Here is a 26,706-nt window from a genome sequence, read left to right on the forward strand (position 1 = left end):
TTTAATTAAATTCTTCCAACATCCTCAAAGGCCAGTCAGATATTTCTGAGACAATGTTTGCATGACAGATTCAGAGACATCTGGAAGCCAGGGTTGGAGGCGGGCTGGCGCCCCCAACTCAGTGAGTAATCTGTATCTAACACATGGCCCTCGGCATCTCCAAGGGAGATGCTCAGAGGTCATGCCCCACACCATTTTCCAGAACCAACTGGACCATTCCAGACTCAGAACAGCCCACAGAATAAGCCAACATTTCCCAAGGGAGAAAATATCCAGGGGGCCACTGGATCACTCTAACCATCTTGCCTCATCCCAGCAGTCAGCACTCCAGTCCTGTACGATCCTCAGGCTTTTGTTCCTCACGACTGGGCCCTCCAGCCTCATCGCCATGTTGGGGGCATAATTCTGTTTCGTCTCCCTGTGGAGGGTAAGAATCAGGCTTTGATCGCTCACATTTGGTTTTCTTTTGCGGTCCTAGGGAAGTACGCAGAACCCCGAGGACAGAAATTCACCACCCCGGAGACCACTCTGGTCCCACGCAGCAGACCGAGCCCAACGGTGCTGCTCTCGGGAGTCAGGGATGGAGGCCAGGGGCCTCGGTTCCACCACTGACTGAGTGCTCAGGGATCCTGCCCCCTGTGACTCACACTCTGGGGGGGGTCTCCTCCCTCACTGGACCGTGGTTGGTCTGCGTGACCACCAGAGTAAGGCGGAAGTGGAGGGCGCTACTTTCAACAGGAAGTCATCAAAGGCCGGGGTCTCTTTGGGTGTGCTCACTCTCTCTCTCTCTCTCTCTCTCTCTCACTTGTGGAGGAAGCCAGCCACGCTGTCAGGAGCAGCCCTACAGGGAGCATCGAGGACTCCTGCCAACAGCCACGTGGGTCAGCCTGGAAACTGATCTGGTCTCCGTCAAATTCCAGTCGGGGGCTTACCTGAGGCCTCAGGGAAGACCAGGCACTAGAACCACCCAGTCCAACCGCTTCCATATTTCTGACCCTCAGAAATTTTATAAGGAAGTTCATGTGTGTCGCCTTACGTGACTAAACTTTGAGGTAATCTGTTACAGGGCAGCAGATAAGGAACACTCCAGGTGTTGTTACAACCTGTACCCTGAATCTGCCGCTCTGACGGAGAACGTCGTGGTTTCAGGCCCTGTGCTTTGTAGACACGCTCCGTTTCCAGCCTCACCTTTCCATGGAGGAAGCCGCCATCCCGTTTCACAGACGGGCAAACAGACTCAGAAAGGTAAAGGAACTTGTTCACAGTCACACGGCCGGCCGGTAAGTGGCATTAATCAGTTAAGAAGAGGGTGGAAGGTGAAGGATAGAAAGCATTTAAAATCAGACGGGAGAGGGGCGCCTGGGTAGCGCAGTCGTTAAGCGTCTGCCTTCGGCTCAGGGCGTTATCCCGGGGTTATGGGATCGAGCCCCACATCAGGCTCCTCCGCTATGAGCCTGCTTCTTCCTCTCCCACTCCCCTGCTGTGTTCCCTCTCTCGCTGGCTGTCTCTCTGTCACATAAATAAATAAAATCTTTAAAAAATAATAAAATCAGATGGGAGAATCCAGGTCAATTTTCCCATCACGCACAAGCAGGCGCTCGGGTCTGATCAGCCACATCAAGGCGAAAATAAATCCCCAGGAAATGAGAGAGGGACACTAGCGACATCTGCACTAGCTCTTTGGGTCCAGAGTTTGCCTCTTTACGAGCAGCTTTGCGCGGGCGGCTGTTTCTGCCCAGGGAAGCCAGCGGAGACTTACAGAACAACCTTCTCCCCCTTGCGCTGCTGGAAGGCCTCCCGCAGGAGCACCGTGCCCCTGAGCCCGATGTCGTTCTTGCTCACGTCCAGGTACCGCAGGCTCTGGTTGTGGAGAAGCATGGACGCCATAGCCGGGCAGCAGTCAGACGTGAATAGGCACTGCTCCAGCCTGTGGGGTGGAAGCAGACAAGTTGCCATGCCCCACATCGGAGAGCGCAGCCAATGCGAACCCTAGAAATCGCACCCCCTGGAACGAGACGTTTCCTCCCAGACACGTTGGGAGAAACTGCTGTATCTGTATCAGTTGCTTCCTGTGGCTTTGGGTGACTGTCCAGGGTAGGCTGTGAGTCCTAACGCCCAGGAGTTACAAGCCACATAACCTCTTTCAGAAACCGTCACTGTGCATTAGCTCTGCACATTAGCAGAAAATATTTATTTAGCGCCACTTGTATACCAGGCACTGCCCTGGGCGTTGTTGACACAGCAGTGAGGGGAACAGCACCCGTGGCTTCCTGGAACTCATCACAGATTGGGGGTGGGGGAGGAGACAGGTCACCAAGTAAATACATTCGAGGAGCATGGTTGGTTTCACCATTCTCGTGTGCCAGCGGTTCGGGTCCCTCTGCGCTCACCGCAGTGCTCATGGCAAACAGGAGAGGGTGCTCCAGAAAGGAGCTGCGTCACAGAAGCACCACGTGTCGCCAATCCAGAGCGGGCGTTAGAGAGGAAGTGGTGAGTAGGTGAGCAAAAGGTACAGAGGGGGGGTGGTTTTGGGTCCCATTTTGGAAGAGTGCAGTCTCCCTCGGAGCAAGGCTATTATTATAAGCAATGCAGAGCAGACAGGACAGAGGGCCCTGGGGGTCCCTGTGTCTCCTGCGTGGGCAGCCTTTGCTTTCTTTCCAGTGGCTTGCCTCCCCCACCCTGTGCACCTCCCTAGCTGATCAATGACAAGCTGGAAACTGCAGCCCAAACCCAAATGCAAGGGCATGCGTTCAGCTTTGCATGCATTTATAAGGTCCCAACCCCATTTCTTTCAGGGAGACACCTGGTGCCCCCTCGGTGCGCCCACCCACACTTTCCTTAACCTGGATCAGAGTCACGTAAATCATTTCAACAGGAGGAGAGTCATTCTAAAACAATTCTTACTATAAGTAAGACCCGCAGCCATGTGAGGACTTTTTTTTTTTTTTTTAATGAAGAGAATACGCAATAGAAGTCTGGGTTCTTCTTGGGAAAAATAAAGATATCGATGGCTTTTCTACAAGACTAGAATTCCACATAATGAAATCTAGGGGGTTTTTAGATCAGGAAGTTTGGCATGGGGGTGGGCCGTGAATTTTATACTCAGCCAAATTACTGCTCATCAGTGAAAGTAGATCTAAAAAGGTCTCACACAAGCCAAGGCTTAGAGGACACTACATAAATGCTCGTCTGGAAATTTATTCCATTCTTGAAAAGATTTCACTCAATCAAAGAGATATAAATCAATGTTTAAAAACCCAAGATTAAATTTCTGGAGAGAAAGGACCGTGAGCTGGGGCCCCTGGCTGGTTTAGCCAGCAGAGCGTGGAGCCTTGACCTCAGGGTTGCGAGTTTCAGCCCCAAGTTGAGCGTAGAGGTTACTTAAAAATGAAAAATAAAAAAATAAAAACAAAGAACAAAAATAAATAAATAAAAGGGTAAAATCGTGACTCTTGTACAAAAATAAAGTTGACACGTGCTGAAAGTTGAAAAAAAATCTTAAAATTTTTTTTTTGAGAAAGAGAGTGAGAGAGCGTGTGAGGAGGGGCGGAAGAAGAAGGAGAAAGAATCTCAAGCAGGCACCACACCGAGAGCGGAGCCCGACATGGGGCTCTGTCTCACGACCCTGAGATCTTGACCTAAGCCAAAATCAAGAGTAGGGTGCTTAACCAACTGAGCCACCCATGCACACCCCCCCAAAAAAAGAATCATGAGTTATAGCGAACACTGAATTTCCTTAGAGTAGCTGATTATCAACAAAAATGAAATCCATTATCAGGACTAATCCTAGGAAATTAGAGATATAACATAAAACAATGATTTTAATGATCTAGTCTTCAAACGCAGATTATACGAATAGAGAACAGAAAATGTGGGCAGAAAAGAGGCAAAAGAGTTTCATCCACTGATCACTAGAGAAGAGATGCTTCCAAATCTTTCCTAAATAATTAATGTAACCATGATAAGATTTAAAAATAGGAGGACTTTTGTCAAATCACTGGCTAGTATGCATGTTAGCATAGAGACCATTTAGGAGAAGAAGACAAAATATCACGTATAAAAAAGAATCCCTAAGTACAAACGTCGATTTCAGAAGACCGGCTACGTCAGGTATCCGTCCACAGCCAACAAAGAAACTTCTTTTGCTGAATGGAAGACTATTTCCTAGACCCGTGGTCCTCCACGTGCAGGAGTCCTCCTCCCAGGCATGGGAGCCACGGGGGCGGGGGGGAAGGTTGAGGGGTCGGCAGGCTCAGCCCTAGAGCACCACACGACCCAGCAGCCCCGCCTCTGAGTCCCCATCCAAGGAACTGGAACCAGGATCTCCAAGAGACAGCTGCACCCTCTTTCCCTGCAGCATTTCCCATGGTAGCTGCCACACAGAAACAGCCTCCATGCCCACCAACAGAGGAATAGATAAAGGAAACGTGGTATGTACACACAATGGAATATTGTCCAGCTGTTAAGAAAGAAGGAGAGCCTGCCATTTGTGACCTCATGCACGCACCTTGAGGGCATTGGGCTGAATGATATAGGCCAGACAGAGAAAGGCAAACACTGCAATGACTTGCATTTCTAACCACTCCCCAGATGAAGTTCCCAGTCTGACGAATCCCTTTCCGAACCCTGCACCGAAGCTGCCCAGTCCTAAATGGAGGGAAAAAATCCAGAAGTGCAAAGACCCTTTCCCGTATTCTGCTCAGAGAATTTTACAGACCACTGTCACAAAAGAAGAGACGGGGTAACTTACTCCAGAATCTGGAGGCCAGACTTGGGTTTCGTGAGGGCCTCAAAGAGCAGGATGGCTCCATCGTCCTTCAGGCTATTAAAACCAAGGTCCAGGCTTCTCAAAGTTTTGTTTTTATCCAGAGCAGAGGCCATGTCTTGACAGCAGGCAGCGGTCAGGGCACAGTTTCTCAGCCTGTGAAGAAACACGTGTCAAGGAAACCAACCAAAACACCTTTAGATTTTACTCCTTTCCTGCCTTTTTTTTTTTTTTTGGCATAACAGCGTTATCAGAATATTACTAACGTCACCAATATCATTCACCCATTTAGATTGTACAAATCAACACCTTTTAGTACATTTATAGAGGTGCACATTTGCCACAATTTTAGGACATTTTCATCACCCCAAAAATGAGAACCCTGTACCCTTTTAATTCCTAATTTCTTCCCCCAGCCCACTCCCAACTCGAGCAACCACTATCTGGATATTAATCCAAAGGAATTGAAATCCAAATCTCAAAGAGATCTAAAAAAAAAAATGGTTTCTTTCATTTACCGTAATTTTCTTTCTAAAAAAAGAATTTATTCATTTATTTATTTGTTAAAGAAAGAGAGAGAGAGAACAATAAGGGGGAGGGGCAGGCAGAGGAAGAAGTAGGCGCCCCGCTGAGCAAGGAGCCTGATGCAGGACTCGATCCCAGGATCGGGAAGCTGAAAGAGTAATGGGTGCAGGGGATACTTTGTGCCACTTTTCCATTTCCGGTTTTATGACCTAGCAAACTTCTTTACGGTTTAAGACCGTCTGAGTTTATTTTCTGTTAGTAATAGACAGAAGCACCCTACGTTGGTGTTCTGAGTCCCATTTCAACACCTATAGGGGGGTCCCCCACACTGAGAAACAGTTCTCAGACACAATAGTGCCAGAGAAATTGACTCAATTCTGGCAGCGTCTACAGGTCATCAGATTGTGCAGGTTCAGGGCTCCGCCCTACAGGACTGCATCCCCCACCTCACTCCCCTCGGACACCAGCCGCAAGCCCAGGCTCTGATTCTGTAACCGCGACGTTCCAGGGCCTTCTCCAACCCAGGATGCCAATCACCAGTCAGGTTCCCATGACCCTCTCCTTGCCTTCGGTTAGTCTGCTGAAGCAGCTCCCAGAACTCAGGAAACCCGTTTACTCATTAGATTACCATTTTACTCGAAAAGGGTAGAACTCAGGAACAGCAGATGGGAGAGATGCACATGGGGAGGCATGGGGAGAAGACACAGGGCTGCCGTGTCCTCTCCAGCTGAGCTGCTGTCCCCGCATCTCCGCGTGTTCACCCACCTGGAAGCTCTCAAATCCCGTCCTTTGGGGCTTATATGGTGGCTTCATTACACAGGCACGATTAATTAAATCATTGGCTACGGGTGACTGGTTCCACCTCCAGCCCCTCTCCCCTCCCCAGAGGTCAGGGGGAAGGATTTGAAGTTCTAACCCTCTAATCACAAGGCTGGTTCTTGGGGCAACAACCCCCCCATCCTGGGGTGCTTTCCAAAAGCCACCTCCTTAACATAATAAAAGACACCTTTATAGCTCTCACCACTGAGGTATTTCCAAGGGTTTGGGGAGCTCTGTGCCAGAAACAGGGAAGAAGACCAAATATACATTTCTTAGGTTATAAATCACAGTGTCACACACACTGATGCCTAAGGGAAATCATTTAAAAATTTCGTGATTGAGATCATGTGCACACACACAACAGGTTTCTTCAGTCATTCTGTTCTACTCCAGGGATCCCTAAGAAGAGGATATTTTGGGACTCACACCAGCCTCTGTAAAGGACACGTAGAATGCCATAAGGCACTGCAAAGCTCTTTTGCTCCTTCGTCCTTCAAGGCATTTTCTGCCAAGCTCAGATGGGTCAGCATCCCATTACTCTTGAGGGAAGAGCTAAGACTTTTACACATAAGCGATGTGAGATCACAATTCTCCAATCTGGGGGACAGAAACACACAGATGGAATGCACTTTAATTCATGTGTATGACCAGATTTTCTTTGTCCGGTACGGAGAGATGAACATTGCCATCTGGGCTTTCCTTTTTCAGTGTGAAAGCCTCAGCACACCTCTGTTACCACCTCTTAGGGCTTCCAAGTCCTCAAGAAGAGGGTAGCAGCCTTCCTGGGAGGCTAGGGGGGTGAAGGAGATGTGGGTCCGGAAAACAGTTTTAGGGGGATTAGAAGGACGGGAAAGAGACCACCAACGACTAAGGAATACATAACGGATACCGGGGTGGCCTGGGAGAGACAGCCTTTCATAAGCTTAAAAAATAAATGCTTACGCAAATATATATATATGCTTTAAAAAGATGCATTAAGGACAGGGGCAGGCATTCATAGTAGAGAAACCAAGATGAATGGTTAAGGTCATGGAAACATTTTCATAGTAATGAAGGAAATGTTGGTTAAAACAACGAGACACCATCCCCTGCTCGGCAGACTGGCAAAGACAGTGGGGAGAATACAGACTGTAACGAGGGCCAGATGGGGACTCGGAGTTACAGGAAGCGGCATCCACCTGCTGGCGGGATTACAAAGTGGTGCAAAGACGGTGGACGCAAGCTGGTAAAATAGAATCTGGATGTTCTCCGTGACCCGGAGACCCCACTTCCGGAGAGCTCCTCACAGCGTGTGCGTGTGTGTACCGTGTGTGTGTACCCTGTGCGTGTGTGCATGTGAACAGCCCAAGCCTCAGCGGCAGGAGGACGGACATCTACGTTGTGGCATAGTCACACAATTGTTATCATTCAGCACGGAAGAGGGATGGGCTTCTGAAACAACCAAGCACAAAAGTGTAGGTTGGTCAGAAAAAGAACTCACACTATCTGAGGCCACTTATGTGAAATTCAAAGCAACGCGAAACTGTGTGGTGCTCTGTTTAAGAATACACGTGTGAGGGGCGCCTGGGGGGCTCAGTACACTGGGCGTCTGCCTTCGGCTCAGGTCATGATCTCAGGGTCCTGGGATCGAGCCCTGCATCAGGCTCCCTGCACAGCAGGGAGTCACTTTCTCCCTCTCCTTCTGTGTCCCTCTCACAAATAAGTAAATACAATCGTTAAAAAAAAGAAAAAAAAAAGAATACACATGTGAGGGGCCTGATGAGCCCAGTTCAAGACCGCCACCATGACGGGTGGGGCAGGGATCCACGTAACCTGTGAGGAAGGAAAACAATACTGGTGAGGTTCTAGGTCATAAGCTGGATGACAGATACATCCGGCTCAAGTATTCCAGGGTATTAGGTATAAATGTGCACTTTTACGTAGACTCTCTCTCCTGCCTCGACTCTTCATGGACCCGTCTATGTAATTACGCCAGCCACGAGACTTAAGTTGGCACACATTCCTCCATTACTGCTCTTCTCCCAGAAGCACTCAATTCACCAAACCAGTGAACAATAGTCATGACAACAACACAAAAACTTACGACAGCCTCTCCAATTGGGCCACTGACAGGCAATATCCCCAAATGTCTCCAGGTAGCTACTTCTTAGCATTAGTGTCTTCAAGTGTTTGTTACTTCCAAGATCCCTGGCAAGATCAACCCAACTTTTAGGGGTAACCGAGCAGTCTTCCAACCTATGGAGGCCACATAGAAATGCCGAGCCTGAGCTCCTGGGGAAAATGGTACCGTGTAGCCACATAGATCCCGCCTACCATCCCACATCCTTGTTCTTCACACAAGAGTGACTCCAGGGAGGATTTCCATCTTCTCCAGCTGGTAAGCTTGATCAAATTCAACATCTCAGTCACAAAGTATCAAATAATAGACACTTGGGGCCATAACCAACTGGCATCGGCTTACAACTGGGCTCTATCTATGAACCAGGGACTCAATTCAGCCCTTGAAATAAATACAATTTCTTTTTACATTTATCTGTCAAACAATCTTCAAGACAAAGAACTGAGATTGGAGTCACATGAGATCACAGCTGCCATCTTGTCAAGCTAGGCTTCCATCTGAGGTCAACGTTTACCCACTACTGCGCTGAACCACCTCCAGGTCTGGTCACCCGAGCCTTCCAGGCTCCACGCAGCTCTGACCGGTGTGAGGGACCAGAGCTGGCAGGTGGGAAACAAGAGTTTGCACAAGCTTCGTTTGCACGACGTAACACACAGAAAGGCTGGTGGGGATGCGAAGTGCTTGGGTGCTGGTAAGTGTTAAACTGATGCTGGAGAAAGAAGCCCTGATGTGTGGTGTTTGCCGGTGTCTAGTGTGACCATTCCCACGGTGGCTGATCTACCGACGTGGAGTCGTTGAACGTGCAGCAGGAACACCCCACCGCACAAACGCAACCACCTCAGGAACGCACGCTGGGAGTTGGCAAACTGGCTGTGGGCCAGGTCTCCTGGCGACCTGGTTTTGTACAGCCTGCGGACTAAGAACTTAAAAAAACTTTTTAAATGGTTAAAAAAAAATCAAAAGAATATTTTGTGACACATGAAAATTAAATGAAATTCAAATCCCAGTGCCCATAATAAACATCAGCAAATTATATAGTGGAAGAGTTACTAACAAATTGTATAATTCTTAATAAATTATTAATAGGGGTTAATAAGTGGTATTATTAGCAGATAATAAATTAATAATAATACAGTTTCATTGCAACACAGCCACATCCGTTCATTTACCTATCGGCCATGGAAACTTTAGCCCTATAACGGCAGCGTTGAAAAGCCAGGACAAAGACTGTGTGGCCCACAGAGCTGGAAATACTTATCTGGCCCTTCAGAGAAAGAGTTTGCTGCACCCTGGCGTTGATAATAGTACAGTAAAGAAATTACGAGGTGATGAGTTTTGATGATCTATTAAATTTTGTTTTCTCATATGATATAATTTTAAGTCTGTATGATTTAACTTTTCAATAATGCTGTTTGACAATCAGCTCACAAAACTCCCTGCATTCTTAGCAATCACCTCCAGCGAGCCAGGACGAGGTGGTGAAGCTCACCGCCGGGGCTCTAGTCTCCCGACCTCAGACACACCTAGGACATGGTCAAGTTGTAGAGCACGAGAGGGAGAGTGAATGGTGGTCGCCAAGGCAGGGGTGTGGGAGAAATGGGAGAGGATGGTCTTCTGGTTGTAAGATGCGTGGGTTCTGGGGATCTAATGCACAGGTCGGTGGCTGTGGTGGACAGGACCTTGGTATATACCTGACATTTGCCAGGAGAGTGGATCTTAAATGCCCCTCCCCACAAATGGTAACCACGTGAAGTGTAGGTGTGTTAATGAACTTGATGGTGGTGATTATTTCTCAATGTATGTATATCAAATCGTCACACTGTACACCTTAAAAAAAAGCCGAGTAAAACTAACAGCAACAAGATCAGAAGAAAGGTAACAGGAACACTGCACACGTAATCCCACCTCTGAAAGAACAGTCTGGGCGCCAGGGTATCTCTGGATCCCGGGCTTGTCTTACCTTACACACTGCAGAGAGCACTGGGGGCATTTCAAGGCTGTGCACAGAAACTCCATGGCCTCACATCTCACTTCTGTGCCTTGTATTTCCAAGTATCTCAGATACCGGTTTTCAGTCAAAACTTGGATTAAGTCTTCGTTCAACATGGAAGGATGCAGGCATCTGAAGCTGGGGAGGTAAGCAGTGCCTCGTTACGATAAGATCTCATCAGCTCATTAGTCCTTTTCTCAAAAGCAGCTTTATTTAGGTATAAACAGTACATCAATAAATGCATCTATTATATTTTAATGATTACAAGTTGATGAGTTTGGATATATGCATACACCCGTGAAACCATTACCACAGTCGAGGTGGCTAGTTTGTCCTCCAGCTTCATTGAGATGTGATCGACACAAAACAATGTGTAAGTTCAAGGTGTTGGACATGTTGATTTGATACATTAATATATTGCAAAACGATCACTGCCTTGGCATTGGGTAACACTTCATCCCTCACAAAGTTATCATTTCTTTTGTGATGGGAACCCTCAAGACAGACTCTCAGCAAGTTTGGAGTATACCATCCGGGACTGTCGACTACAGTCACAACGCCGAACACCACATCCCCACAACGCCGAACACCACATCCCCACAACGTACTCATCTTCCACCTGGAACTTTGTACCTTTTGACCAGAATCTGCCCATTTCCTAATCAGCTCTAGATTCAATTCATCTATGAATTGAGGGCCTTTCTGTGAGGTCTGAACCGGGTCCTCAGCTCACCGTGGCCTCTGGTTGGGTGACCTTCTGTAGGTCACTTACCCCCTAAACTTCGGTTTCGGGTCCACAAGAGAGAGTGCATAATGCCTTTTCCTTAAGATGGGTGTGGGAATTAATACACACGACCCCTGTAATTGGCTCTGCACAGATGTACGGTAGCCTCTCAGTACGTGGGAGCTAATAATAGTCGTCATAGTAACAGGAGAAACAATTGGTCAGACACTGGCTAGGGGCCACATGATGTCCAGTGGGCTATTTCATGGAATTTTGATGAGTTATTGGGTTTCTGGATCTTAAAAACCAGAGATCGAGAGCATGGTGTAGTGGTTAGGAGAACGGACTCTGGAGCCAAGACGTGCATGAGAGACTCTTGACTTCGGGAAACAGAGGGCTGCTGGAGGGGAGGTGGGGGGGGATGGGGTGACTGGGTGGTGGGCATGAAGGACAGCAGGTGATGTGATGACACATATAATGGGCATGAAGGACAGCAGGTGATGTGATTTACACAACTAATGAATCAGTGAACACTGCATCAAAAACTAATGATGTATTATATGTTGGTCAATTGAATTTAAATAAAAACATTTTTAAAAATCTGTATTTTATGTATCAACTGTATTACCTTGTGCCCCAATTTGTTCATCTGTGAAATGGGGAACCTCCATTTGTACGTTCTTTCTGGAAAAACGATCTCACTGATATGTGGAACCAAAAAAAGCAAACAAACCCAACACTCAGAAAAAGAGATCAGTTTCTGTTGGTGTCAGAGGAATTGGGTGACGTGGCCGAAAGGTACAAGCTTCCGGGTATAAGACGCAAAAGTACTGGGAACGTGACGTACAGCCTGAGACAGAGGGTCACACGGCTGGGTGGTGTATTGGAAAGTCTCCAAGAGAGGTGATCGATCTCACCACAAGGAAGAGAAACATTCAGCTGCTCTAGGAGGTGACGAGCATTAACTAAACTTACTGCGGGGATCGTTTTGCAGTAAATGCATGTGAGGTCATTACACCGCATACCTTAATACTCACACAGTGCTGTTTGTCTGTTCTGTCTCAGTAAGACTGCAAAGGGGGAACGACACACACGGATGCTTTCTGCAAGTCTCTGTGAGCAGGGAGGGGGTAGAAAAACGGGATGGGAAACAGACTCTTTCCATGCAATTCCTTCCAACCAGGGGCTGTTTTATACGCACGTTAGTTTTCGCAGTTTACACCCAGGATGTCTCAGAGCCGCAGAAAGAACATTCACTGACTCGGTCTCCATAGAAGTGTTTGTCAGAGCCAGGACTTCCAGATTCTCATGTGTCCTAAACACGGAGCAGAAGTCTTGCCACCAGAGAAAACACTGGTCGCTGCTTTCTGGTCTATGTGCAAGGGAGAAAACAGAGCATAACTCGTCGTCAGAGACCGAACTTGAGAAAACCTACTTGTAAACCCAGGGCTGATGTTCCTGACCCTGGTTGTGATTACAGACCACCTTTACGACTCCAGTAAGACTCTCTCATTTAAAAAAAAAATTCCCAGGAATATCATTGCAAGATTTCTCATTTTATTCCAGGAAGACCTGTGGCCTTACATAAGGATGCCTAGATTTTCCCTTGACTTAGGAAGAAAGTGAGTTGTTGTTTTAATCACTTAGGATTTCTATGGGGACAGAGATTGAATTATATCTGTATCTTATATTCTTACTCTTTGCTTATAAAATTATTAAAAAGAAAAAAGTCTATGTAGGAGCAGAATAAGGGAAAAATTAATCTCTTCTAGCACGGTGAGTGCAGGAAAAGAAAATCCACAGCTAGACCAATATGGGATGTATTTTGACTCTGGAAGGACCTGCTAATTTTCCCTTTCAGTTTTCCCAGGGCAGTCTTTTCAGAGGCCGGCCAAGAGACACCGTGAGGATTGTTGTTTCATGCTGTTTGTATTAGACAGTTGGAAATGACTGCCAAGCAAATGAAGGGGATACTGGTTTAATAATCTCCAGGACACCTAGAAGACTTTAGTACACCACCCGAAGAAAGTGTACACAGACATTAAAATATTTCTAAGGCCTATTAGATGAAAAAAAAGAAAATTTCAGAATACTTCTTACACTAGCATGCCATTTTTGTTTAAAATGAAATCCCATAAAATAAAGCCATGTGCTTTTTACACCCATTTTAAATGCAAACACATAAAAATAATACTAACTCCATGAATGGGAGTGGGGGAAGAGGATACAGATGGTCAAATGGTACAAACCTCTAGTTATAAGACGAACAGATTCTGGGGACGTACAGTCCAGCTGGGTGACTATTGATAACAATACCGTGTTGTATATTTGAAAGCCATTTAAGAGTAAAAGTTCTCACCACACACACACACACACACACACACACACACACACACACACGTACACATACACACAAACTGTAACTAGGTGAGGTGATGGATATATTAAGTAACCTTATCGTGATAATCCTTTTGCAATGTGTACATATATAAAATCACTACATCATATACCTTAAATGTACACAAGGTTATAGGTCAATTATAGCTCCAGAAAAGCTGGGATAAATATACCAACTCCCTTTAAGAACTTCCCCAAAAGTCATCAGCAGACTGACCAACACAAAGGAAATTTCTCACCTTTTAAGAGTTCTGCTAATGTTAGATTTTAAGATTATTCAGACTTATATCAAGATGGTTAGACTCTTGAGGTCTTTGTTGGGAAAAACAATATGCAACACTGAGCTGTTTGGAGTTGCTCATGCAACTTCAAAGTAGACATGGAATCGTCTGTCCTGTGCCGTCATCCCACCCACGAGATACTGAGGTTGCTTGGAGAGCAATCTGGTGCTTTCGGTGATGTAAAGATGTGATGTGGGCACCGTGTGATTGGGCAATTCCTTTTCTAAGAATATACCCTAGCGGAGGGGTCGGCACATTTCTTCTGTAAGTGGTCAGCTGGCAAATACATTCAGCTTTCATAGACCAAACAGTTTGTGGAAACCTCTCAGCTCTGCCGCAGTGGAACATATGCACAGGCATGCATGGCTGAAATCGGATTAAAACTTATTTACAAAAACACACAGCAACCTGGGTTTGGCTCCCAGGCAATAATTTGCTTACCTCTGCCCTGGAGAAACTCACATGTGCCGGAGGAAGATGGGGCATCGTTGGATGTGACGACCCAGAGAGCAGAACCTAGATGTCTCCTAACTTCAGGAGAGGTCCATTTTATTTATCTAGCCATATATCAGACTAATACATGATATTTAAAATAAACCCGCCAGCAACCCAGCAGCGTGCTTAAGATTTATGCTGGCTTTCATGGAAAAAGAACATGTGTCTGGAAGAGATTGTGGCTCCTTTACACAGAGCAACTAAGGAATGAGGGAAGCACTCTAATTTTGCAGCAGAAAGGGCTGTGCTCCCTCCTGTGACTCCAATCCCAGGGGTCAGTCTAGATTTTTGGCTCCTTATCATAGCCACCAGAGGTCCAACTTCAGCTTAAGTCTTAGCTTCAACCAGCTGTGTGACCTTGGATGAGTTACGAACTATCAGACTTCCATCACTTCATGGTGTCCAATGGTGACGTTAAAAGGAATAATTCACATACAGTAAAAATACCTGGCACTGTGTCTGGTACAAGGCAAAGGCTAAATAAATATTAACCAGTATGAAAACTGTATGAAAAAATGAGTAGTCACTTCTTAAGAAAAAGAAATCTGCTATATTTGTTTAAGTATAGCTCTTCTGAGGGAGTTTCAGTTGAGTGGTTGGAATAAGAGTCACATTAGTAATTATAGCTTCTATTTATTGGTAGGAACTAGAGGCTGGAACAGGTTTTGTGTATCATGCATATTATCTCATTTAATCTTCACAAAAACCTTGCGGGGTATGTACTATTTTACTATATTTTTAAAATCATTTACTCATGAAAAAACAGAGACCCAGAAAAGTTAGGCAACCTTGTCCAAAGACACACGGTTAGTTGGTCCTTGGACGAGCTGGAAAACTCAAGCTCTTGCCCAGGAATCCAGAACACCCACTTCAGATCACAGTGGGGGAGTAGGGAAGAAACAGTGAATAGAAAGAGTGTTTTCAAGGTGTTTGGTAGGAAAAGAAGGAGGGAGATGTGACAGTCCCCTGATGAAGACATGTAGTTTTCAGTTCTTTTTTCCCTAGTTAAAGATGGAAGCGATGTTTTTACACTGAAAGGCAATCTCCCTTGGAGCTGCGCTGCCCAGTATGGCGGCCACCAGCTATGCGTGACTATTCAAATTTAAATTAATTAAAGTTAAATAAAATTTAAAATGCAGTGCCTCAGTCACATTAGCCATATTTCAAGTGTTCAGGAGTCACACATAGCTAGTGGATTTCCAGCATCACAAAAAGTCCCCTTGGACAGCACTTCCCTAGAGACTAACAAGCTGGGGATACACAAAAGTGGGGGTGACAGGTGAAGCAAGGTGCCCACATATAAGGGAGGGGAGGCCATGCAGAACAGAGATAAGGAAGGTAAACAAATCATCTTGCTTTTCCAGGATTCTCCCAGTTTTAGCATGGAAATCTGCATCCTAGGAGCACCTCCTGTCCTGGTTTTAATCCTGAAAGTCCCATGTGTGAGGGACCGCCTCCGGATAGCTGGTCACCCTGAATGCCTGGGGGATGGTAGGCAAGGTTCCTGGGAAGCACAGGCTGCAAAGGAGAGAGGAGAGCACTCACTCAGTGGAATGGAGGGGATCCGGGTTGAGTGCACACACTTGGGTGACGGTCACGGTAATAGTCAGTTCTAGTTCCCGCAATCGTTGACAGTGCTGAAGACAAAAAGCAGACACTTGCATGTCTTTCTTCTTGCTGATGATCAAAGCAGCTTTCTGACAATTACTTAGGATCTGACTCACAAATGCCTCCTCCCGGATTTCATGCAGACAGTAGAACAGCTGTGGGACGCCGTGGTGCAGGGTTGGTGGGCTGCATTCATACGACAGGGCTGCCACTTTCAGCAACTTCTTCTTATTACCCAGGGACAGCTTGCATCCAAACGACTTCCCTGTGGCTGAAGCGCACTTTTCATTTAAAAGGCCAAATAAGAAAAGCCCCATCTGAGCAAGGTAGTTTTTCTTTCTTCCGGGATATGCTATCAGGCGTGTGATCTGAACACGGTCCAACACCCAGAAATTTCTGAGTCTTTGAGGGAAGCACAGAACGTACAACAAGGCAGCAAAAAACTCCTGGAAGCTTATGATGGCAAAGGCATAATGGTCTCTGTCACCTGCCACCCTTTGAAAAATATTCACACGGAGGAAATTAGCAACAGTGGTCTCATCCAGCTTGGCCTGCTCAAGGTCTTTCGTGTCAAACACCCATCGCATGTTCCACATACCCTCTGCAGCCAAGTAACACAGACCTGCCAGTTGTTTCTGATGAGTGTTCCTGGGAAGGCTTCCAGGCTTGCTTGGAAATAAGCTAGACAGATACTGGACGAATACAGCTGTGGCATTTGGATATGCCTGTGCAAGGTCTGCCCCTCTCTCCACCTGCTGTCTCAGACAAGAACACACCATCCAGCAAACTGCAGGGACCTGACACATGGAGAAGAGAATTGTGTTTCCCATGACAAAACTCAAGGCTTCATCAGCCTCCCTCTTGTTTCTGAAATATGTTCTGAAGTACTTGGCTCTTTCCGCCATACTAAACCCTGTAAGTGTTATAAAAGAGGGACGTTTTAGGAAGGGCTTAAGTTTCCTCCAGGACGTGAACCTCAGCGTGATCAGTAAGGTGGCTTCAGGAAGCATTCTTTTGCTCAGCAAACTGGTCAGGAGGACAGACCCAGGCAATTTCTGGCTCCAGTCGTCACTCAGGTCAGCTGGTCTATCTGTGAGGGTCAGTGTGACTTCCTCAAAGCCATCAAAGAGGAGCAGAAGTTGGTCTGGTTTGGACATAATCTTGGACACGATAGACTGTACCCTGGGCCACTTACAGGCAATCAGCTCCTCGAAGCTCTGCTCATCCACTTGGACCACTTCCCGGCAATGGAAGTAGAAAGCACACCAGAACTTGTGGGGGTAGAACTTGTTTTCTGCCCACTCCAACATCACCTTTTTGGCCAAGCTTGTTTTTCCAACCCCAGCAACTCCCTGTAGGACCACAGTCTTGGGCTGTCTACCTTGAGGTCTCTTCGGAAGAAAAAGACATGGTAAGAATCTCTCGTGTCTCTCTATGTCTTGGTAGAAGAAGTCTACATGGCTCCCAAACCAAGTGGTCATGATCCGTATCGTGGAATACTCATCCATCATGTGCAGTCTGTACTCCTGTATTTTATCTAGATTAACAAGATGGGAGAAATACAGGGTACAGTGTCAGAGTTATTTATGAGAACCGATCGAACAAAAAGAAAACTAGCCTTGACATCTACATTGAGCCCCATGACACGCCTGCGTGCATGGCGCTCTTTTCCTGACAGTGCTGCACCAATGAAAAAGCTGCGAGTCATCAGAAAAGTCAACTTGAAGGGGCTTAAACAGAGAAGGGCTGCTTTTTACTTAAGAAGTATGGGGGGGGGTTGTGTAAAGCTATTGAAATAGGCCCGGTGGTTCTGCAGCTTCAGGGCCAAGTAACACCACATTTCTGTGAGCACGTTCTTTATACTTCTTGCCTCATGACTAGGAGATCGCTGTTGTGGTTATGCTATCGTTATGTCGTAAGTTATATTCGTCTTTGAAGCAGAATCGTGGGGAGGAGGGACACGCTCACAGCTCTTGTACACTTCCATCGGTACAAACAGAAGCACTCAGGAGGCTTCTACTTACATCTCGTGGCCTAGCGCCATCGGATGGTTAACCCCAACTTTAAGGAAACCTGGAAAAAAAGTATTTCCCTTAGGGATGGCTCCATTTTATCCCTAAATGAATTGGATTCTGTCAGCACATGAGCTGTGGGGTAGGGAATTAACAGGATCTGTCACGGCCTTTATCTCAACCTGTGATTGTCTCTCCCCTCCCCTCAACAGGATACTTTACGAACTACACATGATGCCTGACTCCAACTTCATTCCCTCCACCTCCAGCTGATAGACAGGAGGAAGCTTACTACGCGTTGAAGATCTGCCTACTGACAAGCTGTAGGAGGGGGTAAGCAAGTCACAGAATCTCTAAGCCTCCATCCTGCCATCTCCGAGCTGAAGTAGAGTTCACAACTCTGGCTCAGACTGTGGTGTCAGAACCATCAGCCTCCCAGTGTTTGTTGAACAGGTGAAGTCTAACTGTGCTATGGCTGGAACTGGGGATCCCACATCCCACTTCCTGTGTGCTTTCATAAGAGACTTGAGTGTTGCCCTTGACCCTCAGCTCTTTTTGACCTCGTCTCTTCACACAACCTGACTGAGAAGTACAAACTCGATTCACATGAACATGATTTCGGTTCTTTCTAGAACCCAAATTTTGATGCTTCAGGATGGTGGAGTGGGGAAGAGGATGGATTAAGGTATTTGCTATATTTGTTTGCCTACGAACCATTCCCATTCTGGCAAAAGCACTCCAACGATTCTGTGGAGAACCACCCATTGCCACCCTTGGTTTGTTGGGCTGTGGCTGGCGCTACCACCAAGCTCTCTCTGAAGTATGTGGTCCAGTCTTAACCAACCAGACTGCTTCATCATTTCATTCATTGTTGAGCTCGTGAACTCAGTTCATTCAGCTGAGTCAGTTCTAGGATGAGTGCTGGAGAAATGAGAAAATACTCCTCTTTCTGCTGATGGGGCTAAGGAGGTACAATGTATGTGTAAGGTAGCTGGTGGCCAAGATGGCCACTGTGGTAGGGGAGACCACTCAAGGCTGAGGCCCATAGAAGAAGAGGGAGCTAGGAGAAGGACAGAAGCGATGTCTCATTGACATCACTCAATGCCTCCAGCTGGGCTGGTGGCTGGACTTCTGAGTTAGATGCGTCCACAGCTACTCTTTTTTCTTAAATTCTGATTCATAGAAGAGACACTGACATACTAATTTATAATCTAACTTGCCCCAGGAACGAAGCTTCTCACCCCAACCTACAGCCCGTTTTCCTCCTGGCTTTGTCACAATGCCAGCACATACCAGATTCTCCTTCCTCCAGATTCACTGGCGTTTCTCTTGGGTTCAAGTCCTCTGGCTCCAGGTTGGGTAGAATGTCTGGAAGAGACAGGAAAGGAGACTATTGCACTGGAATGATTGACAGGACAGGGAAAGCCACGTGGAAGCAATAGGCCCTTTCAGGATAGGAGCAGCCACAGCATCTCAGAGTTTCATTCTCTCACCATCTTAGTCAAGGGAGAAGAAAATTGCCTAGACTCCACATGATGTTAGAAGTGAGAAAATGGTGCTGCTTTAGAATGTACTAAAGACGTATTCAATAACATAAATCTATAGCTCAGCCAAACACAGAGGGAGCAATATACACAAACACACATGCATATGTATATGTAAAATACATGCAGACTTTAACATCTATGTATGTGCACATATATCTATGTGTGTACACCTTTATATGTATGTATATGAAAATATTCATGCGTATATCTACACACACATACATATATAGTCATTGATTTTTCTTACTCATGCTATTTATGTTCTATAAAATTACTGTGAATATTCGATTAGCCAGTACTGCTCCCCTGTGAATACAGGGTTATTCCTGTAGCCCCCACTTACAACATTTTTGACTCTTCAATACATAACCATGGTCTACGTACATTTTTTGTTTAAAGAAATCTTATTCAATATATATTGTTGATTCATGAACACTGATTTCACAGTCAACAGCACTATAACTTGTGCCTGAATGAAGCTTACCCAACACATATATTTTCTCTGTGCTTAGGACGCTAAACAGCCCTTCACCACTATGCTTGGGGGACAGGTTAAATAGCGACATCGCCAAAAAGATACACAGAAACATAAAAAAGTGGCACCAAATAGACTGGAAGGGACGCTTGTTTACAGGATGAGTGCACAGGTGAGAAGGCAGAGCACTGCTTTATTCAACGGCAGCTGGGAACCTCTGTGTCCGATTTGTCTCCAACCTACATGTCTGTAAATGCCTATGAAAGTGCCACAATTACTGATTTTGGAGTTACAAATACATTTTAGTCAGTAGGCAGATTCACAAACATGGAATCCGTAAATAATGAAGATAACGTATCTATAGATACCACATAAGCAGTATCTGGTTAAGTGTTTTGAAACTATGCTAACGCGGTGGTCTTTGACTTTTGGGGACAGAGTCATCATCATACTCCATTATTTGCCTTCTTGTTCAGGTGGCCAGTATGGGTAGCCAGTGAAGTATTTAGTTGTTTGACACTCAAACCCATCCCCGTTTTGTTTTTTGTTTTTGTTTTTTAAAGATTTTATCTATTTGCTAGAGAGAGAGTGAGAGAGAGTACAAGCAGGGGGAGTGTCAGGTAGAGGGAGAAGAAGGCTCCCTGCTGAGCAAGGAGCCTGATGTGGGACTTGAACTCATGACCTGAGCCGAAGGCAGCTGCTTAACTGACTGAGTCACCCAGGCATCCCCCCATTCCCATTTTGTGTACCAGATTATTACTCACCATTTAGCTCCATCTGTACCCGAAGACACAGTTCTGTCTGGTTCATCTTGGCAAAGATGTCATGAGTCACATCCCAAGCCAGCCGTCCAGGAAAGAACTCCACCAAGAGATGAACCACCTCTCCCCATCTGGCTGTCTTCACCTGGTCCCAGGTGATCTGGACAGAGCCAGGCCTGGGATTCTCATCCACTAAAAGCTGCTTAAATGTCTGTAGCTCCTCCTTGCTTAAATAGACCATGTACAGCATGACCCCATTTTCAAAAGGGGAGTTGGAGGAGGCAGAGGACATCAAGGATGAGACTAAATAACAACAAGAAGAAGAAGAGCTGGAAGAGCAAGAGGAAGAACAGGAGGAAGACCGAGAGGAAGAGCTGGAGGAAGAACAAGAAGAGTGGGAGGAAGAGCAGGAAACAGGGCCAGACTTCAGATTCACATCACTCATCTTCACTCAAGACCTAGAACCTTAGTGCCAGTGATAAAGACAACCAACTGGAAGAGAGAACAGACCAGACCTGTGGAGACACGGAAATAAAATAAGATGAAAACCCACCCAAGAGGACAGATTTATCTAACCCATATTTGGTAGAGCATACCATGTACCAGTACTCTCTTTAGCTCCTTCCCCCCAAGGTTCTTTCTCTTGTGGAAACACCTAGGGGCCTGTCCAGTATTCAGGCTTAGTGTTTGGACTCAGATCCACTTTGTAGTTTTTCTTCTTGATGGCATGTATTAGCAAGGTAACTGGCCAAATCACAGCACCTCTCTGTGTCTCTTTTCTGATCTTTGATTCTGGGACCAGAGCATACCTGTTGATGGGGGTGTGAGGATTCTCAAAGAGACAAATCTTTTTTTTTATTATAATAATTTTTTTTATTATATTATGCTAGTCACTATACAGTACATCCCCGGTTTCCGATGTAAAGTTCGATGATTCATTAGTTGCATATAACACCCAGTGCACCATGCAATATGTGCCCTCCTTACTACCCATCACCAGCCTATCCCATTCCCCACCCTGCTCCCCTCTGAAGCCCTCAGTTTGTTTCTCAGAGTCCATAGTCTCTCTTGCTTCCTTCGCCCTTCTGATTACCCCCCCCCCCTTCAAAGAGACAAATCCACAGGTACATCTGGAGCTGTGGCTGGCACATCATAGCTAACAACTATTTGGGGCTTACATCTATGCCACAGTTATTTTAAAGGATCAATGGGAATTTATAAAAAGTGCCTGGAATCAGAGGCATGTTATTCCTCTCCATCCACCATCTCATCCTCCTTTTGTCTTCCTTCGTGATTATCATGGGCAAGAAGTCGAATGTGGAGAAGAAAGAAAACAATGACATTACCAGCAGGAGAGGGGCTCACTTCTTGGCCAACCTGCTGCCACATACAATTGCTTCTCTGAGTTTTCATTGTCACCATCTTTTAAATCTTATCCCCAACATCTGAGAACTTCCTGTATACTTCCCTTAAGTCATGATGTATTGGGCACCAACTCAATGTTTTATCTCCTTTGACTCACTGCAATGGTTTTGGACCTTTGAAGGCCCCTGTGGATGACCACCGCTGCTTAAGTAAGCACTCAACTTTCACCTACACTCTTGGATTCTGTCATTCCTGATAGGTGGGCAAAAAAGCCTACATTAAGAAAAAAGAAAGATCTCAAACAACCTAACTTTACACCTCAAGGAACTAGGAAGAGAAGAACAGACTGAGCTCCAAGTTATCAGAAGGAAGGAATTAGTAAAGATCAGAGCAGAAATAAATGAAATAAAGACCAGAAAGACATTAGAAAAGATCAATGAAACTAAGAGGTTTTTTTAAAGATAAATAAAATTGACATTTAGCTAGAATAACCATGAAAAAAACAGAGAGGGGGCACTCAAAAATCAGAAATAAATGAGAAGACATTACAACTGGTACCACAGAAATACAAAGGATCATGAGAGACCACTGTCAACAATCACACATCAACGAACTGGATAAAGAAAAAGAAACAGATAAAGTTCTAGAAGCATACAAACTACCAAGGCTGAATCATGAGGAAATGGAAAACATGAAAAAATCATTAAAAGTAAGGAGATGGAATCAGCACCCAAAAATCTCCCCCAAAAGCAAAGCCCAGGGCCAGGCGATTTCCCTGGTGAATTCCACCTAACACTCAAAGAAGAATAATACTAATCTCAAGTTCTTACAAATATTGAAGAGGAAGGAACCTTTCCAAACTCATTTTATGAGACTAGCATCAGTCTCATACCAAAACCAGATAAGAATACTACAAGAAAAGAAAATTACAGACTAATATCTGATGAACATAGATGCAAAAATCTTCAACAGAATTCTAGCAAATTGAATGTAACAGCACATTAAAATGATCATACACCATGACCAAATGGGACTTATCCCTGGGAGTGCAATGATGGTTCAACAGAAATCAATAAATACAATATAACACATCAATAGAATGAAGCATAAAATCCATATGATTATTCCAGTAGAGGCAGAAAAAGCATTCGGCAAGACTCAACATCATTTCACAATAAAAACTCTCAACAAATTAGGTGTGAATGGAAAGTACGTCAACATAATGAAGGCCATACATGACAAGCCCACAGCTAACATCACACTCGACCATGAAAAGCTAAAAGCTTTTCCTCTAAGATCAGGAACAAGACAAGGATGCCCACTTGCCCACTTCTATTCAGCATAGTACTGCAAGTTCCAGCCAGAGGCAAGAAAAAAGAAAACAAAAGGCATCCAAGTCAGGAAGAAGTCAAATTATCTGTTTGCAGATGACATTATCTCACAAATAGAAAACTCTAAAGACTTCACCAAAAATAATGTTAGACAAATTCACTTAAGGTTCAGAATACAAAATAAATACACAAAAATCAGTTGTGTTCCTATACATTAACAATGAAATATCTGGAAAGGAAATTCAATAAACAATCTCATTTATAATTGCATCAGAAAGAATAAAATATGTGGGTATAAATTTCATCAAGGAGGTGAAAGATCTGTATGCTGAAAACTATATGACATTGATAAAAAAAAATGAAGACAGAAATATATGAAAAGATCCCATGCTCTTGGATTGGAATACTCAATACTATTAAAATGTCCAAACTACCCAAAACAATCCATGGATTCAATGCAATCCCTATCACAATTCCAATGGCATTTTCCACAGAAATAGTAATAATAATCCTAAAATTTGTATGGAACCACAAAACACCCTGAATAGGTAACACCATCTTGAGAAAGAACAACAAAGTTGGAGGCAACACACTTCTCAATTTCAAGCTATATTATAAAGCTATGGCAATCAAAACAGTATGGTACTGGTGTAAAAACAGACACAGACCAATGGAACAGAATCATGAACCCAGAAATAAATCCATGCATATATGGTCAACTAGTAATTGAAAATGGAGCCAAGAACATACAACGGGGAGAGAATAATCTCTTCAATAAATGTTGGGAAAATTGGATACCCACATGCAAAGGAACAAAATTGGACTCTTATCTTACACTGTATGCAAAAATTAACTCCAAAGAGATCAAAGACTTCAATATATTGCCTGAAACTGTAAAGTTCCGAGAAGAAAACATGGGAAAGTCTCCTTCACATCAATCTTGGCAATGATTTTGGGGGTATAACACCAAAAGCTCAGGCAACAGAGCAAAAACAAACAAATGGGACTATATGAAACTACAAGACTTCTGTGCAGCAAAGGAAACAATCAACAACCTGAAAAGGCCATCTACAGAATGGATGAAAACATTTGCAGATCATAGGTCTGATAAGGATTAACATCCAAAATATATAAAGAACTCCAACAACTCATAACGAAAAAATAAAAACAAATGGCGACAACAAAAAACTGAACCAAAAACCCCACTAAAATGGAGAAAGGCCCTAAGTAGACATTTTTCCAAAGAAGATGTGCAAATGGCCAAAAGATATGTGAAAAGATGCTCAGCATCACGACCAGCGAGGGAAATGCTGACAAAACCACGGACATACCACGCCTGATAAGAACTGTTATCAGAAAGACAAAACACAACATGGGAGAATGTGGAGGAAAGGGAACCCTGGTGGGAATGTAAGATGGTACAGCCAGCATGGAAAACAGTATGGAGGCGCCTCAAAAAATTAAAAATAGAGCTACTTTATGATCTGGCAATCCCATCACTGGGCGCACAGCCAAAGGAAATGCAATCCGTATCTTGAAGATAGATCTGCACCTCCATCTTCATTTCAGCATCAGTCACAATTGCCAAGATATGGAAACAATCTAAGTGCCCATCAATGGACGAATGGATGAAGAAAATGTGGTTTATATACGATGGATTATTATTCAGCCTTTAGAAAGAAGGCAGTCCTGCCATTTATAACACTACGGATGAACCAGATACAGAAAGGTAAATACTATATGATCTCACTTTCCTGTGGAATCTTAAGTGTTAAACACATAAAACCAGAGAGTAGAACAGGGGTTGCCTGGGATTGGGGTTAGGGGAAATAGGGAGATTTTGGTCAAAGGGTACAAACTTTCAGTTACAAGATGAATAAGTTCTGGGCAATCTAATGCACAGCATAGTGACTCCAGTCTAACACAGAGATCCTTTCTCTTCCGTTTTACAAAGGAGAAAAATGAGGTTTACGTAGGTTAACTAAATTAGTCAAAGCTGTGACAGAAACCAGCAGTCGGAGTCAAGTCTCATTCCCAGCCCTAGACGCCGAGCTGAACATGTGGCTGAACTGATAATGATCTTTATTGCAAAGAACACCTGGGGGGAGGTGGTGTCGAGGCATTTCTTAATCTTAGCTGTCTCTCCTCTTTGTGCCTACACCTTTCTTGTGTTTTGTTGTTGTTGTTGTTTTGTTTTATTTTTTAAATCTTATCAGCTAATGGCTACCATAGACCTTGGACCCCCTGGAGACCCTCTGATACTCCTTTCCCGTCTCAGGATTGTGCTGGCTCTGACAGTCTCTTGGCCCTCAGCTACTGAGAGCTGGGAAAAAAGAGTGAGAATTTATGACTTCACTTCAGGGACAGGAAGACTGGGTTTCAGAGATTGGTAAGGATTTTATCAATGAAACAGAGCTGGTTGTTTTCAAAGGTGAATTTCTAGCTCTGCTTTGCATTTTTGATACGAGCCTACTGACGTGGTGAATTTGGGTGTCTGTCATTGTAACTCTAAGAAAGTGAGATGTTGCGGATGATAGAAACAGGAGAGAAAAAAATACAACACTCACCCCAAAGGGAATTAGGCTCCCTGGCTCCTTCCCGTCAAGTACATCTCCCAAAGCAGAAAGAAAAGCGCTTGGTCTGCCCTGCCCCCAGCCCTAATAGGCTCTGGGGATCCAGGCAGTAAACATCACGCCTTCCATTGGCTGGGGCTGGCACATTACCGTCCTATCATCTTCCTGCACTGCGCAGCTTTGAAAGCATTTAGCATCCCAGGTCGCAGGTAATGGGCTACAAGGCTTCTTCCCCATAGGTGCTTTCAATCTGAGAAGGAAATGCTTCCCTACCCCTTAGATTCAGAACAAGCCACTTCAGAAAATTACGGTTTTGGAGAACTTCCCAAACTCACAGAGGGCTGACACTGGAGACAGTCCCAGTGTGTAGCTTCCCGTTGAAAACATCTGGAGAAATGTATTGGATGATCTTGTACGCCTGTCCGTCTCCCCTACCTGGAGTGTAATTTTACTGAGCAAAAGGAGGGTCTCCGTTTCACCAGGACCCAATCTGGGTCTGAAAGCAACAGGCCCCATCAAAGAGAGACCCAGAGACAGAGCATGTAGGAAAATGACATAAATATACATGTTGGAAGTAGTTTTTCCAGTGAGTCTTTCGGGTGTTTTGATACACAATCAAGTCATTTGCACATACGGTTTTGTCTATTTCTTTCCAATTCTTACACCTTTCTCTAAGTGCTTCCTAATTTCCAATTTAAGATTGCTAATTTAAACTTAAAATGGTTAGCTAAAATCTTGATTTCAATCTGCTAATGCCGCCAAGACGATGTTAAGTAGCAGTGGCATTCAAACTGTCCCGTCGTGTTCCTGACTTCAGTGGAAAAGCCCTCACATGTACGAGGGAATGCTGTCACAGGTGGTTTTCCTGGCACTGGGAGAAGAAATGGTCACTAGATGTGGTTGCCTCTGTGGTTTTATT

The 26,706-nt window shown here is 44.9% G+C and overlaps 1 protein-coding gene across 1 annotated transcript; it reads right to left on the reverse strand.

Moving 5' to 3' along the window:
* NLRP8 (NLR family pyrin domain containing 8) lies at positions 1 to 25,815 on the reverse strand. The gene is given in 12 exon segments (XM_019793532.2): positions 1 to 418; positions 1,760 to 1,927; positions 4,751 to 4,921; positions 6,536 to 6,706; positions 8,193 to 8,229; positions 8,232 to 8,344; positions 10,189 to 10,356; positions 12,144 to 12,314; positions 15,661 to 17,260; positions 19,029 to 19,103; positions 20,522 to 21,033; positions 25,782 to 25,815. Coding segments are annotated over 11 exon segments (3,246 nt in total). The 5' UTR covers positions 20,964 to 21,033; positions 25,782 to 25,815; the 3' UTR covers positions 1 to 288.
* Positions 25,816 to 26,706: the final 891 nt, after the last annotated feature.

This window comes from Ailuropoda melanoleuca, chromosome 12 (genome assembly GCF_002007445.2).
Source record: "Ailuropoda melanoleuca isolate Jingjing chromosome 12, ASM200744v2, whole genome shotgun sequence".
In the NCBI taxonomy this organism is placed as follows: domain Eukaryota; kingdom Metazoa; phylum Chordata; class Mammalia; order Carnivora; family Ursidae; genus Ailuropoda; species Ailuropoda melanoleuca.